General features: G+C 35.2%; 2 protein-coding genes across 4 annotated transcripts in view; both read right to left on the reverse strand.

The window, feature by feature from the left end:
• Positions 1-7,869, reverse strand: part of LOC143348023 (putative G-protein coupled receptor No18) — a 69,720-nt gene extending 61,851 nt beyond the window's left edge. Inside the window, exons 1-2 of one of the 3 annotated variants that reach the window (XM_076777775.1) lie at positions 7,654-7,869; positions 7,162-7,491 (exon numbers count right to left, since the gene is read on the reverse strand). The gene's annotated coding sequence lies outside the window, so the exon portion shown is untranslated. Of the gene's footprint in view, positions 1-7,161; positions 7,609-7,628 lie in introns of those variants that run through there. The other 2 variants (XM_076777776.1, XM_076777774.1) reach the window with 2 other exon arrangements.
• A 6,762-nt stretch (positions 7,870-14,631) lies between these two features.
• Gen (XPG-like endonuclease) lies at positions 14,632-17,305 on the reverse strand. The gene is made up of 6 exons (XM_076776595.1): positions 17,025-17,305; positions 16,673-16,949; positions 16,320-16,606; positions 16,083-16,244; positions 15,834-15,999; positions 14,632-15,758 (listed from the first exon to the last, which is right to left on the reverse strand). The coding sequence occupies exons 1-6, from the start codon at positions 17,180-17,182 to the stop codon at positions 14,634-14,636; spliced, it is 2,175 nt and encodes a 724-aa protein (XP_076632710.1). The 5' UTR covers positions 17,183-17,305; the 3' UTR covers positions 14,632-14,633.
• Between the last annotated feature and the right edge of the window lie 1,986 nt (positions 17,306-19,291).

The raw sequence follows: 19,291 nt of genomic DNA on the forward strand, positions 1-19,291 counted from the left end.
ATACACTCTACTATATAAAATAGTGTTATTTGCATATGTGTATACGAAGAAATTAGATAGAATGAAGTTAAGTATGAGAATTTGAAGACACTTTTGTATTTCATAAATCGTGTACCTGCGAATAAACACCGTTTCGTCGGCCAAGTTGCTCCCTGGAATTCTCCTCGAATAATGTGCATAATGACACGGATGCATCTACATACTGTAATGCATTATTAAACTAAAGTAAAAGCACTTGTCCGCTCGGAAGCTAATCAAATTCTACAAGAGTAGTTGCCGAACGCAATTTAAAGTTTAGATGTAAGTCGGGAACGTAAAAGTGCAAATGCGTTGTCTACTGTCTCAGCTTCTTCTTACGGAAGTTTTCGAAGTTGGTTTATAAATTATGAGCTGAAAATGTAATCTGCGTATATCTTTCTCGAACTCTATGCAATATTACACTAGCTCTACGTTCCATCCATTTTTCATGCATTTGTAATATGCACATACGATACGATTTATGCTAAATGAATGTTAACAAATTTTATAAAGTTGTCAACCTTTATGGTATCTCCTATTCTATATGTATTTAAACGTAGGAAAACAGAAAATATCATGATACTGATCATACTACTATCAGTATGCTGAAATATTGATACAAGTAGACATAATGAATATTGGTCAGACAGAGCAGTGTCGACGTTGTTATAATATTATCTTTAAATTAATATTACTCTAGTGTCACATTTCGACTAGATAGGTGATAGAAAAATCGCCAGAAAACATATAATACCATAATATCAAATGTACTATCATCAATATTCAAAAATATTGATACAAGTAAAATGAATATTGGTCAGACGAAGCAGTCACAACTGACTGGATAATTAAAAAATCTCCAAAAAACAGATAATACCATAATAACGATCATACTGTAATAGCATCAATATTCAAAAAATATTGTTACAAGTGGAAATAATGAATATTTGTCAGACAGAGCAGTGTCGACGTTGTTATAATATTATCTTTAAATTGATATTATTCTAGTGTCACCTTTCGACTCGATAAATGATTGAAAAATTGCCAAAAAATAGATAATACCATAATAACGATCATACTATAATAGCATCAATATTCACAAATGATGATACAAGTAGAAATAATGAATATTGGTCAGACACGTTAGCACTGGCCAACCGATTATCGATTAACTGGTATTATCCTAGTATTATCTATCAACGGAATAGATACCAGGAAGCTGGCCGAATAATAGATAATACCTTAATAATCATCAATATTCACGGAAACCGATACAAAGTATAAAATGTTAGTGAAATATATGCATGTGCTCTCGTAAGTATCAGAAAATCCCATATAATTTTGTTTAATCTTCATACTAATATACAATTGTACATACTATTATAACACATTAGAATCTATTATGTGTATCGTGGTACAAATTTCAACAAACAACATTTAATGACACTTATAAATCAGAATATTCTTTTAAATATCGTCGCCAAAAGTAATAAAAATATCAAATTTGTACATTGGATAATATAATTGTTTGATACACGTTAAATTCATCAAGTATGAAAAATTGTGTAAAAAATGATTAAACTCAGAAGAAAAATACAAATAAATTACGGAAATTTAATATTTCTGAAATCTTAAATTTTATTAATACACATAAAAATCTAAAGTGCACTCGAAACGGTACTATAAACAATATGTAGATGCTCGAATATTCATTTATCTATTTTTCTTGTTTTATGTATGTATGGTCACGCGCTCAACTTACTGGGATTTAACAAGTTAAGTGTCGTAGCGAACATCGATGATCTGCCGCTAGTTTTTCATCGATTTTCGCGACGTTGTACGAGGGTCAATTGATACCTAAGGCCTCTAGACCTATAAAATATGTTTTAAACCAAATTTTCAGTCATCCATAAATATTGTTCGCAACCACGAAAACACTTTAACCGAAGAAATAATTATTATTCTAGGATTTGTCCATTTTGGTAGTAACAAGATCCCCGGTTAAATACATATATATTCTTTGAAAATTAATTCCTGTACAATTATCTTCGATTCTAGGATTTGGTGGTAAAATAACACCCGTCGATTTAAATAATTCAGGATGTTTTTCAAACTTCAAATATAATACTGTAAAAATATTGATTACATGAGAAATATTAAGCATATTAATCTTTTAATTGTTTTAGAATCTGCGTCTTTTGTGTTATCTGAGTAGTAGCAGATTTGTTTAAGTAAACTTTTAATATATTGTTCTTGTACATCCAATACAATGCTCATGGTAACATGTGAACCATTTAAATTTACTAAATATGCTACTATTCACTACTTTGATTTTTGAGTTAATCCCAATTGTTATTAAGGAAAAGAGATTTCCTCGATCGGTTGGTAACGTCTTCACGTAATTTCGAAGAGGTTAATTTCTTTTCAACCATCGTCCCGCGAGGTTTGGCTAAATGATCTCTCAGGGCGATGAAGAGAGACGGAAGAATGATTTTATGCTCCGATCAAAGTAGAAACAAATTCAAAGCCAGTCTGCCGCAGAAATCTAGCCACGGACTTGCTGCACTTTGTCAAATGAAGGTATGAGTTACTTCTGAATCTCGAGTATGCTTCGCGAAAAACGCGGGGGAGAGAGGGGGCAAAAAGAATCGCGTAGAAAGGAGCCGCCATGAATACAGCAGAAAGGAAGGAATGCAGAGACGACTATTTCCAACGAACTTCAAAGCGATGAAACTTATTATGAAATGCGGGTTTTAACCCTCCCACACCGGCCCCTGAGTCACTCGTTCGCCATTGATTCTAGATCGCATTCTTTTCCACTGTTTCACCAAAAATCGAAATGTCTCTTCAAGTAAATAATTTGATGTATATCTCGTGTTATTGTTGCACTTAAAACGTATATTTGCTTCTATCCGTGATCGAGTAATTTTCCTGCGAATTCAATGTTTAACTGTTGTATGTAAATAAAAGATGGACAGGATGTTTTCTTCTTTTAGATCTTCTTGAAAGTTTTTGTATAGTTTTCATTATCTAGTTAGAGTGGTTTTCCGTCCTTTGTACCATAATTTCTTCTCTGTGTAGATTGAGGGAGGGGAGAGGTCGTAAAAATTTCGTTCACGAACGACGAATAAAATTGTTAGATTCGTTCGTAAACTTCCCTCAACGTTTTATTGCAAATTAGAATCTATCGGCGAACGTTTTTAAATCGATCGAAACAGTGTGTTGAAGCTAGTTTATGAACGAGTTTAAAGAAGTTTATTTTTAGATCTCTTTAACGACGAAAGTACTTTCTCGAATCCCGTGTGCCCGTTTCTCCGACGATTGAGAGAATCGAGCATTCTTTGTTGTTAATGCTAACAGCCACACCGAATTTCTCGTTCGTCGACAATGGAATTTAATAACGGTGTTTGAGTGCCAGTTTCACCAAGAAACCGAGCCTTCTTTCGTTCGCAAATAACAGAGCTTTGTATCGGCATTTAAAATTTTTAACCAGCGAGCTAAATTCAGATTCGTACAATCTTTACGTGCACTTTACGAAAAAGTAAACGGATTTATGCGCAGAGTTTAATTGGAATACTTGTGGATACGATTCGTAGGTTAAATGCTCTATCAAAACGTAAATAAAGAATCTTTCCACTCAAAAAAAATAAAAAGGAGCATATAATAAAATGTATAGGGTTAAAAGAAACTAGCATTTTAGGTGTAAGCCTTTTTTTAAATTCCCCGCCCTGTTTAATAATAAATTCCCGGCCCAATTTTAAATTTTGCATAATTTCTGTAAAATTAATCCCCATAATATTTTAAATTCTATTCACACTTTCCTCACGTTGGTGCAGTATAGTTGTTCTTAAGATATTATCGGATCCTATTGTTCGGAACGATAAGTAAACGAATTATAGTGATTCAATCCTAGCACTTGCTTTAAGTTTCCGGATACAATGGAAACCGTAGCTTCATTATTTACTCGGAACCGAGGCATGAATCGATTTATCTCCTTCCGTTTGTTCCTAGTTTTGGTAAGTTTGTAGTAGCCTGTTCGAGATTATATCGATGGACGAAGAAAAACGGCGGGAATATTATCCAAAATAAAATATGAAACTCAAAGAACGTACTTAATATAAATTTTGTTTAAATTTTCGTTTACCTAATCTGTAAGTAAATAACACCGAATGAATTCAAGTTATAAACTACTTATTCGTTGAATAAAAGAACATTGATAAAGCACCAATTTCAGAATCTATCGAAATTTTTAATTAAATAAATTCAAGGATTGTTGGTTCAAAGTTCGAAAAAATTATTCCACTATTATTGAAATAAATAGGAAATACAATTTTAATATTACAATACAGTGTATGTAACTTTGAAATTATTTTAAATATTGTAACGCTGAAACTGATAGTAGAACTGTGTATAAAAATTCCTAATTAAATTATCCATTGACGTTGTGCGTTTCGTGGTATCCCCGAAGGTATTGACAGAGATTTGAACTGATCGATAGCACAGTGACATTCATGATTCTAATTCATTGAAACTTTGTACAGGAGAACGAGAACGAAAGAGTTTCAAAGCCTGAAAATTACATTCTGGCCCACTGGCGTGGTCGTTAATAACCTTATAGTTTATGCGACCTCGTAACTGAAAGGACTTAAAAGAAAACCGAGTAACAAAAGCTTAACACCCGGAAACATTTTCCAGTAGAGAGCTGATTTGAAATACTGTTCCAGAGGGAAATAGTAATGAAAGAAGAAGTGCCTGGAACTCGAATAATTGTTCGTTAAACAACTTTTGCATCAAGTTTCAAACGAGTTTCGACCGTTTAGCAAACAACCAAGAAAATACAAAAAGTTCTGCGGCCGCATTGCACTAAGCGTTTTAGCAAGTAATTATTATGCAACCTTTAAAGCATACTTAATTCCGCGCGATGTTCCGGGGGCACAGTTCGGTCGCCTAATCGGAACTTTTATCAGCGAACGGCAAAAGGTAGAAAAAAAATGTTCGTAATACTTTAATCTTTTGGAATCTCTTTCCGGTGGTCTTTAACAATGAGTATTCATAGGGAATTTAACGAGGCAGTATAAAGTGTCGTTTTCCTGGCATAATGCCAGTGGCATTCGGTGAAATTGTGCTGATAAAAGATATCCTCTGTTACCAGAACGTGGCAATAACACTGAGCAGAAACCACTCCCCAGAAAACAGACGTTCTAAGCAATTTTCGAAATACACGAGCTTAAAATTTCTTAAATATTATTATACAAATTCTAGGCGTTTCTTCAAAATGGTAACGTTATCGTAGAAATTTTCCGCGTATTTTGAAACGCCGACAAATTTTTTGGACCGAAAAACGCAGGATCGTTACTGTTACCAACCATAAGTAACAATGGGTAATTTCCCCACAGCACCACAATGTTTTCTCATCCGACGCTACCTAAACGGAAGTTGCATCGGTTTGGGGAACTCGTTATTGAATTTCAGTTATTTTTTACTGTTCCCGCGCTACGTAGCCGGATATTCCACTTATCAGTATCGAAACTCAAAACGAAAATTACCTTCGCTAATCCGTTGCAAACACTCGGATCAGTTTTACCAAAAATCGAACTTTTTTAAATTCAACGTTTCGTAAATATTCAAATATTACTTCCGTTTTTTTTTTTTTTTTATTATTTCTAAGCAAACGTGTGAATATAAATTTCATTAAATCGCCCAGCTTGTCGATTTTGTAAATATCAGAAACCATTCGGAATATTTCTGAATTTATCTCGACTTTCTGTAACCTAAATCAATTAACATTATTATTTTCACCTTCGTAGTTGCAAGCGAAAAAAACTATTTTTTCCGGGTGATATTTCGAAAGAGGGGAAAGTCTGCATTGTTTTCATGGCACGATGTCGCTGTCTCGGGCATTATGGCACCGGTGAAAAATGATCTCGCGCTACGGACGACCTACTGGCACGAATATCTCAAAATATTTTGAACTTTCGAATTCGTCGACGTCCCTTCTAAACGATTTCGTCGTACCAGATGTTCACACCGTAGCCCCGGAAGCAATGTAACGAATTCCCGAGGTACCTCGAGCAAAATGAACGCTGCAACTTCCTCGTATAAAATGTATCACCTACGAAGCGCCAGAGATTAAAAATGTTTCAATCGCGAATTTACACGTAGACTCGTCGAGTTTCACTGAAGACTTTCGTTATAACGAACTCCCCCCCCCCTCCCCCGTGTTGGAAACCATAAAACAAAAAACTTGTACAACTTCGATATCCTTGACACAGGACCGCTGTTTCCCGTAAACTTTCATTTAAAAGGACAAAGTAACAGAAATACTGAACAACCTAATTCGAAATATTCGAAAGATCAGTTTCGTTTTTTTTTTTTTATTCATTGTACGTATATGTAATGTATAGTTTTAAATTGAATAAACTTTCAAAAGTTTCGTTTCGAAAGCATTTTTAATCCGGAACACGACATCTACGTATTATGCTTATGCATCAGGTGACGTTAATGGATCGTAAGTGTCCCCAGCCATAAATATCCTGTGTGTTCCATTTATAAAGACCACAACATCACAAGTTAAACTTCTTTAATTGTTTTAGATTATTACGTGCGAAACTTGCGGCTTAAAATTTGGTGTAAGATCCATGAATCGAGACTTTTGGAACTGTTTACGGTATCGATGCAGTATTGTTTAAAATTAGTAAAGGATTAAACTCATAAAGAGCGTACGCACATTAAGAACGAATATCCTAAAAAATGGCGAACTTTTGGCAACACTTTTTGACCCAATATCTTAGCTTACATGTAACATCAGAACAGGAAACAAGAATACATATATCCCCTTCACTTTTTTAAAATATCTCGAGAAAAAAACACGATCATGTTATCTTTTACTTTTATGTGCGAAGTTTATGTTTCACGTACCTTAAAGGACACGTTGTTTCGCGTACAAATTTTTTAACAACTTTAAGAAACGTGACATTAAAAGGCACGAAACTTCACTAACTTCGAACATTTGAACATCAGTGACTCTGTGCTATAATTTAATAATAGTTGCTTCGTACATAAAAAATTGCACGTTGCTCAACCTGTTCACAATTTCAATTACTGTGCGTCGTACCTTAAGGGTTAATCGTATTATTTACATACCTAATTTCCGTTCCTCTGCTTCTGGTCATTTTGTATTCACATCATAACACACACACGCGCGTACGCACGCACATCCACACATCTACACACACACACTGAATTATCTCAGAAAATTCTTACGCGCGGATACCCTTGTCAATTTCGTTTGTTTGGAGTGGACGTTCACGTCCGTGTATTTACATTCGTGTGCACTGGTTATAAATAATTTTATTCCGGCGGATCGTTTTACCAATATTACCCGCGATTTTTAATCCCCGTTTCCAAGTGACGCTGACATGTTACTGTCACGACCCGATGTCACCCAGTGTCGTGGCATTAAATTCTATGAAACTGACAGAAGTGTCACATGACTTTTAATATCACGTGAAAACGCCACCTCTGTATTTGAATAAAAAATTCCCGCGCGGTGCATCGATATTCTCTCGATCGATTTACAAACTCTGACCAACGAACGTCGCGTTATTTACCGAAATTTTTATCATAGTTCAGCACCTTAAGACCGCATCCCGGCGTTTCGACAAGAGTTCGTTTCGTCGGAATGGCGGGACGAGCGAAACGTTTCATCGTTCAATTCCATCGCGAGCGATCTGTCCGATGGGATTCAAAGACCATTTTATTAAATATAAGATGTCAAGAAGATCGACAAGGTTTTGATCGTCACTGATCGCCAGGCATTCCCGAACGCGCGAACGGATTCGTTGCAGCCGTGTTTTCGGCACGGCGATCGCGCGCGTACTGAAAATCCCAGCAACCACCCCCATCGACTCTCTCTCCCTAACCGCCCCCGGTTCTAATACAGACAGCATCGTCGACACACACGCGCGATTATGTTGCAAAGGTGTAAGTTACGCGCCTAGAATGCACCCAGCTTGTATTCGCATCCCGACGACCCGACAAACGTCCATGAAATTGTCTTGTCGAAAGCTAACAACTCTTACAAGAAAAGGAATTGTCCCGATTGTCCGAGATCGATTTTAACGGGTATTTGCAAGGTGATAGTATACAGGGCGTTCGACCATCCCTGGGAAAAATTTTAATGCGAGATTCTATAGACCAAAATAAGACAAAAATCAAGAATACGTTTAAAGTTCCACCCGTAGAAAGTTTCCGTAAAGTTCTCACCACAAACGAGGTATACGAGTAGACTTTACATCCAACGTATTTTTACGGTCCATTTTTCCGTCTCATTAATACGCATTGTTTGCATTGTGAAACATTAAAATCCTCCAATTCGTTCAGGAGTTATGATTTTTTAAACGTATGAAATTTCAGGGGAATGAATCAATGTGTGGTCAGGCATTGTATTTCAGGTAAAGAATTTTTTTCTCCAAAATGCGTAGGATTTCGGGGATATGTCTATTTACGAAAAATGATTGTTATTGGCCCCTGCAACCAACAATAATTTTTCCAAGACGATTCGAAAGTCTTTTTTTCACCCAAAACTTTCAACACATGTTCGAATTTTTTTCTTAAAAGTGGGTAGGATTTCGAAAGTATGTGTATTCACCAAAAATGATTGTAATTGACCGTCGCAACGGAAAATAATTTTTTTAGAACGATTTGAAATTTTTTTTTTCCGTCAAAAAATTTAGGCACCTACCCCCTGTCGATTTTTCTTAAAAATTCCTTTTTCATTTTTAGTAATTTTGTTTGACACCCTACAGAAAAGTTGTCTAATACTTTTTTGTAGGTACCCATAAGCTCTACTTCAGAAAAAAGTTTCATTGAAATATATTCACAATTGTAGGAGTTAATGCTGTTTGAACATTGGACCATTTTTATGGGGTTTTTCTCATTTTGCGGGGTCAAGGACCAACTTTTGGAATATTTTTGCAATCTGTACATATTCTCCATCAAAATACGCGTAGTTTGCTTTTTTAAACATTAAAATCGTCCAATCCGTTCAGAAGTTATGACGTTTTAAAGATTCGCATGAAAATTCGGGCAGACATTTCAGGCCTCAGATTATATTTTCGGTAAGGAATTTTTTTCTCGAAACTGAGTAGGATTTCGGGGGTATGTCTGTTAACCAAAAATGCTTGCAATTGACCCCTGCAACTAAAAATATTTTTTCTAGAATGATTTGAAATTTTTTTTTTCGTCCAAAAATTTCTGCACCCTGTTGATTTTTCTTCACAATTTGACTAGAAGAATTTATTAAGAAATAACAAATTGTAATGAGAATAAAAGGGCGCGGTACACGCTATATTTGATTTTTATTGAAGGATGGATTTAATGTGTAATTTAATTAATAATTGTGTTGCTAATATTAATCTCTCTTATAAATATACATCTATATACAAACATATGGCTTAGATTTTAAATAAAATTATAGTACAATGTACAATTCTTACTCTATGTGTTAGATGTAATAAAATACTGTTAATTATTATTCAAGGAATAGTTATGGTCTATAATAGATTAATTAATTTATCATAATTAACGCCTTGCACTACGCTGAAATTCGGAAGAAACCATGCTTAACCCATACGCCCGATAGATCGGAACGAGCCCTAACATCGGAACTTGAAACACGATATGTCAATCGACGGAATATCGATATTTACGAGTTCAACTCGTGATATTCATATTTTGTTATCGCACTTGTGTTATTTACATTTCACATGAAATTGAACAACGAGCCTGACTCAAGTTTGGCCTAAAATTTTCATCACGAGTCAGACTTGTGAAAATAGTGCAAGGGGTTAAGGCCGGTTTAACGAAACGTTTGGCAGTTTCCTGGCTCGTAAATCGTAGGTACAAAATGTGCCAACCCTATTACCCCGTTTTTTAAATATTATGCACACGTTTATCGACGTTCTCGTAAAAGTTGGAGTGTCGCTCGATAAATACATAGGAAGAAAAGCTAATTCTACGTCTCGTACCGCGGTATTTGATATGTACCCCTAATATTTTACACATATCATTAACATACCACGTTGCAAAGACCCATTAAAATCGAAGTTGAATAATTGGGGCCCTTCCCTTGTTAGTTTCGTCACGATTACGATTAAACTGCACGGTAAACCTCTGGAAATGCTACTTCTTCGGCCATTTTGTTGATTTTTAAATATCTGTGTCATATGGAACGTCGTTTCGACCAACTTTTTCCTTAGAAAAAATTGCTGGTCGATTTCAGTTTTCGAGATCCACGAAGTTTCAGGGCTAAGTTCGTAAAAAATTAAACAAGATATCCTTGTGTTCACGCCGCTGTGATGTTATTGTTTAATTCCAGCGTATCCTACAATTGTACGAACGAAGCTAAAAATTCCAAAACCTTAAACGAAAGAAACTGGGGAACCAGAGAGTACAGGTGTACACAGTCCTTCGCTGATAAATCAACGGTTCTTTGTCCTTCAGTTTTGCTAGAAATCCGAAGCAACCGAAGTGTACAACTCAATTAGGCTCGCTGCCTGCGCCGCGTCGTGGATTTATGATACGTCGATCCCTATCGAGAACTAGGTAACAAGACGATACACGCGATACGAAAGCTTTTTCTTGATAAATCACGGTACTCGGAATTTCGTTTTGATACGAATCTAGGACAATTGGATTCCTAAATTTCCTGTTCTACATACTTCCTAGAAATATGGCCTCGACGCGACGTCTCGTAAGCCAAATTTTCGGAGAATTGTAACAAAAACGTTGTTTTCGGCCAAACCGAGGTTGGAAAGTGGTCAAGTATAGATAAGTGCATCGTAGTTTGCAGAATTTGAACGACCTTTAACATCCGTCATACTTTCGAACGACAGACGTTTTCGAAAATTTTACTATCGAAGTACCGAGTCTTGTACGAGGTTTCTTACGAATTTATTATTTATTCCAACAGCTTGATTTATTTAAGATATATTCCCCACGCGCGACGCGATTAATATTCACTTTACGCTCTTCGTTCTGGGACATTATGGAATACATTCGAAAATGCTAAAAAGTAACCGCGAAAAAGTAACTTTTATTCAAATGGCTTCCGTTCTATTGAAAATTTCATGCAAAGGGAATCGTTTAACAGTTTCTAGCGGTGAGACGTTAATTTTTAAAAAGATCGTTCGCGGTTATCTTCGAAATCGCATTTAAAAAATCTCGAATCGTTAGCGCGGCAAACTAGGTTACTTTTCTATGAAGTATGCTGCAAATATTGATTCCGCCAGGACGTGTAGTTGCATAAGTACGATCTTGTAATTTCGCGAGAAACAAATTAAATTTTGTCGGGCAAGAAGCGCATTGGTAATTAGTACGTCGCCGGAATCGTTCGAATCAGAGTGCCCGCGCTTGCATTTATGTACGTTTCGTAGCCATTTCGGACGCGATACTCGCTGTGTCGCGAAACACGTTGAAATATCTTGTTTTCGCAAAACTTCGAACGGGGCTGGAAATTATCGAAAAACGAACCAACCTTTTTGGGATGTTTTCGGGCGCTTGCAAAACTTTCAAACGACTTTGGTGAAACGCAAACCGAACTTCCAAGATGCTTTAATGGATCCAGGGAATATTTTACGAATCCCTTTCCCATTACTTTGCGAATGGCCACGATTGCAATCTAAATAATCTACAAAATTAAGCTACGCAGGTACGAATCGATTATATGATTTAAATTAAACAGAAAGGTGTCGTTTAATCTCTGAAAATTGTATACCGAAAAATTGGACAAAATTATTCAATCTAGAGAAATGTTGTTCAAGCATAAATGATATATATTTCAAGTTTTATCGGTTCATTTAAAAAATATACATACATTAAAATATATTTGTACACGTTCGTCTTATCATACTACGAAATCTTTTATTTCGTCCCTTCGATCCGTGAGATACTAATTTTTAAAGCTATATATTGAAAAATTGCTTGCGTAGTTTTTAGGCATCGAGTCACGTTTACAGATAAAAGGAAATGATTTGTCTAAGAGCAAACAGAAATGCAAATTTCATAAAACATAATCTGTACTATTTCCCCGAAACATGGACAACCGTGATTCCGCGGGATACGCGTTCGTGTATGAAAATTCGAGGACAATCCAGTCGAGTTTCCCCGAGTGTGTAACCGCGAAAGATTTTACGGATCTTTCCTTCAATTTAAAATAACAGCTGCGAATAGAATCTTCCAAGGGATCGTAACAATAAAAAGGGTAAGACAATAACAGTAAAAAGGATCAGAAAACAAATCGTCCAGCCTGTACGAGCAAAATTAATTAATGTATAATTACGACGGGAAATGCGGCTCAATTAAAACGTGATCGCAACAACCATTGTAACTTGATTAAAATGTAAACGTACTAATGGTTACGGTTTAATGAAAGTCCTGGAGTGGTATTGATTTAAAGTTGTTAGTGTTTGCGATTCCCTTCGCGAGAAAGATTTTTCTACACAATTGTTATACACCGGGATGATAGCTATTCTTTAAATGAAAGAAACCTAATCCCGTTCATCGTTCGTTAGATGCTTTTAAAGAGATTAATGCGTGAAAACAACAATAGGACTATGAAAATTATGTATCTTATGTATAAATAATGATAATTCTTACATATTACTTATACAGGGTGTTCGGCCACCCCTGGGAAAAGAATATCAATTTCTTGACTGAGGCTTCATTAAAAAGTTAATTAAAAAATTAAATTAAAAAATTTTTAATCATTCTGAAAAAATTATTTTTGATTGCTGGGGTCAATTACAATCATTTTTGGTGAATACACATACCCCCGAAATCTTACCCACTTTCGAGAAAAAAATTTGGGTAGATGCTGAAACTTTTCAGCGAAAAAAAATTTTTCAAATCGTTCTGAAAAAATTATTTTCGATTGCAGAAGTCGATTGTAATCATTTTTGGTCTTTACACATACCCCCGAAATCCTACGCATTTTCGAGAAAAAAATTCCTTACTGAAAATATAATGTCTGACTAGACGTTGATATGTTTCCCTGAAATTTCATGCATATGTTTAAAACATCATAATTTCTGAACGGATTGGACGATTTTAATGTTTAAAAAAGCAAACTACGTGTATTTTGGTGGAGAATATGTACAAATCGTAAAAATATTCGAAAAGTTGGTCCTTGACCCCGCAAAATGAGAAAAACCCCATAAAAATGGTCCAATGTTCAAACAAGCATAACTCCTATAATAGTGAACATATTTCAATGAAACTTTTTTCTGAAGTAGAGCTGATGGGTACCTACAAAAAAGTATTAGACAACTTTTTTATAGGGCGTCAAACGAAATTATTAAAAATCAAAAACGGATTTTCAAGAAAAATCGACAGGGGGTAGCTGCTTAAATTTTTCGGTGAAATTGAAAAGTTTCAAATCATTCTGGAAAAATTATTTTCGGTTGCAAGGATCAATTACAAACATTTTTGATTATTAGACCTACCCCCGAAATCCTACCCACTTTCTAGAAAAAAATTCAGTACATACAGAACTTTAAAAATGATTGTAATTGACCCCCGCAACCAATAATAATTTTCTTTAAATGATTTGAAATTTTTTAATTTAATTTTTCAATAACTTTGTAACGAAGCCTCAATCAAGAAGTTGTTATTTTTGATTTTCATCTTATTTTAGCCTCTGGAATCTACCATTCAAATTTTTCCCAGTGTTGGCCGAATACTGTATATCTCTCCAGAAAATTTTACCAGTTTTATTTAAATCAACGTTCGTGATTTTGTTTGACAAACCATACATATTTATTATTCTATATATGATTCTAATAATTGGAGTAGAAACAGCAATGGAACTATAAGAATTATTAACTCTGAATACTCATTTTTCTTTGTTATGTAATTAAAACAACGAGGACAGACAAAACCGGCGTTTCTATGTCTGTCTTGGTTGTTTTTAATTCTAAGGCGAAGAAAAACATAGAAACACAATGGCGACGCACCGTTCATGGATATATAGCGTAAGGAAAGACTGTTAACAATATGGCGGCGGTACTGGCGGGATATTTCTCTCGGCGATCCTTCGAAGCAAGAATAAATTTAAACATTCTTTCTTGTAAACTTCCGACCATATAAACAATGCTCTTGTAATTTTAATAAATATAAAATGTTTCAGTGAACTGTGAGACAAATATTGAATATTTCGAAAGACACGAAGCGGATAAAAAAATTCTACTAGAAGTGTCAAACGGACATCAATCGTAAGTATCGATTTTGTGTCGACTCGATCGCTAGAAACATCTAGTAACATTGAGTTCAAGTTCCTTTTCGAATCATCAAGTTAACCGTATAAAATTTGAGTTTTTTATAAATTTCTGTTTAATTTTAACTACTTTTAAATATATTATATTTTATCGCGACATATTACAATTAACAATTGTACGCAAAAATCGATTTTGTGGATGTTCATATTAAAACGTACGAAATAATAATTTATTTAAAAAATTTATTTAAAATTATAAAATATTGTACACAATAGTATATTTACAAAAATAGTTTATAATATTTTAATTCATTATATTTATTCACTTATTAATGAAAGATCTTCATGTTGCATGCGAAGCGACAAATTCTGCATGATCTGGATCAGTATCGTTCATTAGATCATCAAATCCAAGGCTAAACCTTTCTTTCGCGTCCATAGAAATTTGTAATTTTTTCTCATCTTGACGAGTTAATAATCTTTGATAGAGAGGCACATAAGATTCACTTATATCAGCGAATTCGTCCTTGAATTGATCAGAATTTACTATACTTTTTCGGCAATCGTCGGACATCGTTTTATCGTCAATTTCCGTATCGACCATATTGAAATCTTCAGCTTCTACATTTAAATTAATGTCATCTTTATACACCTTCATATCGAACTGAAAAACTCTTCTTTCGCTACATATATTATCAATTACTTTTGTCATATTTAAATCCTGATCGTCGTTATCGCTGACAAAATCGTCCGGCGAAAGTTCATTAAACATTCTGTCCAATGTATTATTTAATTTTAAGTTTACTTTCTCCGATTGCAAAACTTTATCAAACTGAGGACCACGTTTTACTGTTAGATTTTTTTCTTGGTTTTCTGCCTTCTTAGATCTCTTTGGTGTGATACTCATTCTTCCGAAAGATTCTTCCAACGATAAAGGCTCGGGAACGGAAATGAACTCATCGATCTTTTTGTTTTTTTCTATGTTAACAGATTTTTCGATCATTTTTTTCTGTCGTCTCTTTACGGTCTTGGTTTTTTCAGTACTTCCAGAATCTGTGCCATTTCGTGCTTTCTTTTTAACTGTTCGTTTCCTTGTTTTTGCACTTTTTGCGTTTTCAAAGACTTCAACTAATTCTGGATAACATTTTAGTACAGCACTTTGTGGTTCGATACTTGTTAATTCGGACAGACAATCCACATTATTATCAATATTTTCTTCATTTAACGCAATATACTCTTTCAATTTTTCTATTACATCGTGCTTAGTTTGCCAAATAATTTCGTAACTAGCAACAGATCTAATATTCCGAATTTTTTTTATACCTTCGGGAATAAATAAATCGGAATTTAATAAGCGATTCTCGATAGAAATATTCGGAATATGTATTAACTGCCATCTTGTTGCTAAAGGAAATACTTTTTCAAATGCGTACTGTGGCTCCCATGACAAATGCTTTTCCATAAAATCCTAATATAAAAAAATTCATAAGTATTTGCTAAACGTGCTTAACAAATTATTCTAAACTTTTCTGTGAAAACTTACTATTAATTTACACGTATCTGGCTGTTTCCATTGGAGATCTATTCTTGTAGGTACAGGATCTTTTCTAACAAGAAACTCATCTATCAGTTCCTGATTGGGAAAACCTTCGCTAAGAAGTGCCTTCTTCCTCAAAGCAATTTCATTTAAGATCAATGCTTTCTTCTCCCTAACAGAATATGTTAGAACAAATATTTTATGTGTTTTGGATAAATAACACGTAATGAACAAAAATTTACCTATAAAAATTACCTATAAGAATCATTACATTTCTTAACAGTACCACAGTCTACACAACCTAATTTTATATGATTTTGAACTCTCCCACTATGACCACAAGATGAACATATATTTGGACACAATAATTCTGCTTCTTTCTGGTCTAAACTATTATCTGTTCTCCAACTTTTTATGCTATAAAAATAACGTTTCACGAAATATTCTTACGATGTAAATATTTGTCAAAACATATTATAATTTATATCCTACCATGAAAGAATGTTTTCATCATTCACAATCTTAAAAAGTTTCATAGCAGCTTCTTTACCAACGCCGTTTAACCCATCATCGTAATCACATCCGCATAATAATGCTAATGCTATCATTTTATTTCTCCCTAAATTTAACAGCTTATTTACTTTTTCTATATTGTATTCGTCCACAGCACCACCCGTACCTCCCCGATTTCCTTGTGCACTCATGCAAAAGTTTCTATAAACTACTTTTGCTCCATATAAAAAACAGTCACTATCTTGACTTATGCACCCATCAACAAGCTACATTTACCAATCTATGAATTAGGGAAAATTCAGATTGCCTGACTTATACTAATGCAAACTTACCCCATCTTCGTTTAAATATGCGCACATTGCTTCTGCCTCTCCATGTCCTTGTATGCAAGCTAAACCCATATAATTAAGCAATTCTTTGCATTCCTTGAGAACCCTATTAAACTGCGATCTCCCTCCTTTACGAGTAGTTTTTCTTTCCTGAAATCCGTTGCGAATATCGTTTCTTTTGACAATAGTATTGTGTTTCAAGCTAGGTGCTTTTCCTTCCAATACAAATACTGGTAATATTCCTTGTAGAAGGAGGAACGACGTGCGAAAGTATAAATTCCTGTAACAAAAATTACATGTTCCAAAATGATTTTAAATACAAAATGATTGACATAACTAGAAAAAACATACGAACCTAAGATACATTTTCGGCTGAACCGAGTGATCGGTGACCATTTGGCTATCCACGACCCAACAACTCATGTCAATTGCTATTGTTTTCCCTTGAAGTTCAAACATTGGTTTCCTTTCGCACAAAGGCGACAATATATTCCAAAGATGCTTCACCCCCATTTTAAACAGTTTAAATCAAATTTCGTATCAGAGATGCCAGATTGAGCACCGGGTGCACCACACACACTATGCCAGATCATGCGTACGTGAGCACGTCGAGTTTCGAAAAGTTGACAAAGGCAAACTGACACACACTCTCTTTCTAGATTCTCCAAAACTAACCGAAGTAATTTCGAATCGCCTCGTAGGAGTCAAGAGAACCGCCAAAGTTGCGTGGAATAGTTTGTTATTTTCAACGATAGATGTCGCTTATTTTTCGACCTCAAACCCTCTGGTGCTAAAACGCCCAAGTTTGTCGTGGACTAGTTCGATACATTCAACGCTAGATGGCGCTTATTTATCGACCTCAGGCCCTCTGGTGCTAAAACGCCCAAGTTTGTCGAGAAATCCATCTAGCGTCGACGATACGAACCATTCCACGACAAACTTGGACGTTTTAGCACCAGAGGGCAGGAGGTCGATAAATAAGCGCCATCTAGCGTTGACGGTAACGAGCTATTCCACGACAAACTTGGGCGTTTTAACACCAGAGGGTTTGAGGTCGAAAAATAAGCGCCATCTATCGTAGAAAATAGTGAACTATTCCACTACAAACTTGAGCTTTTTACCGTAAATGGTTGTGCAAATCATGTACCACCGATGGGTCACACTTTCTTTAACTTATAGATAGAATGCATCACGGACAAACTAAACGGATATTTAAGTGAGCAAGAATACACCTTCCGATATGTTGGACTCGGCCTTGCGTCTATGTACCACGAAGAACTAGAGAGATTGACCCCTGAGTGATGTTTGCGATGCAAGAGAAATCTGTCTTTTTGCCCGTAAAACGCGATTTCGCGATGGTAATACTATTAATCATTGATTCGTGCGATACGAAATCTTGACAAATATTGAAATAATTTTTTACGAGAATACCAATCGCTGCATGTGAACTCCATACAGAGTATCTACTCGACGATGGTGTGAATTAAACAATTATAAATAAAACTTAGCATTGTTTAAAATTCCAACGCAATAGTTTAAACAATTCTTAACAATATGTGGTATATGAATAATGAAAGAGCCTATCAGTATGCATAAATAATAATTTTTCGTGAAATAATTTGTCCACCGGACGGGTTAAGATGGCTGACACACGCTGTGCTCTCCCCACTTCTCCGTCACTACATTAGCGGCTCATGTGGATACTTGCATGCCTCACTCTCTCGGGGGAGTCCGAGGGTGGCGGACCTTCTGGCTTGGTGGGTATCCTGGAATCATCCTAGGCTGACCAGTGGCGACCAGGGGGACCAGGGCTGACCACTACTGACCAGTGCTGACCAGTTGACCAGTGGTGAGCATACGATGACCAACAGTGACCAGTTGCTGACCAATGGTAAATCTTGCTTAAATATCCCCTCTCTCTCTTATTTTTCTGATTTGAAGCTTGCTCGTTCATTTTTGACTATCGTTTGATGAAAAATTGGGTTTGTTGAATTTATCGGTTTTTGTTTCGTTACTGTGAATGTTTCCACCATTTTGACATACAATGAGACATTCTATTAACTGGTTCTTCTATTATTTCGGCAATTGTTGCGTTACGTTGACCATATAAGACTCTGAAAGAAAATGATTTGGGGTATTCTCTATGGGGTATTTCCTTCGATGGTTTACTATTTCTGTTTCCAATTCTTTCCTGAACTCGTATCTGTCTTTGTCGATTAATCTGAATTTTTAACTTAATTTTGTGTGCGAAATTGCTTTGTCGATTTCACTACTTGTGGTATTAGTTGAATCTGACTTGGTAAGATATTCCTCATTTCGTAGAATATTTTTACTGATCAGCTAAGTTCACCAGCATCGTCTATCAATTAATCTGAATTTTTATTTTGACTTTATTTGTAAAATTGTTCTGTCGTTTTGACTGAGCGTATTTAATATATATTGACTGACATTGTTTAATTTATTAATATTTTCACTTCTTTATCACGTGTAGATTTTGTACATTTCTTTAGGTAGATCTACCCATCGAGAAACATTTATTCTGTGTAGGAATATTTCAGAATTTCTTAGCTTGTTCGATACATCAGCTGAACAAATTATTTCTCCACTTGTCGAATCACAGAT

The sequence above is a fragment of the Colletes latitarsis genome, chromosome 11 (genome assembly GCF_051014445.1).
Source record: "Colletes latitarsis isolate SP2378_abdomen chromosome 11, iyColLati1, whole genome shotgun sequence".
NCBI lineage: Eukaryota > Metazoa > Arthropoda > Insecta > Hymenoptera > Colletidae > Colletes > Colletes latitarsis.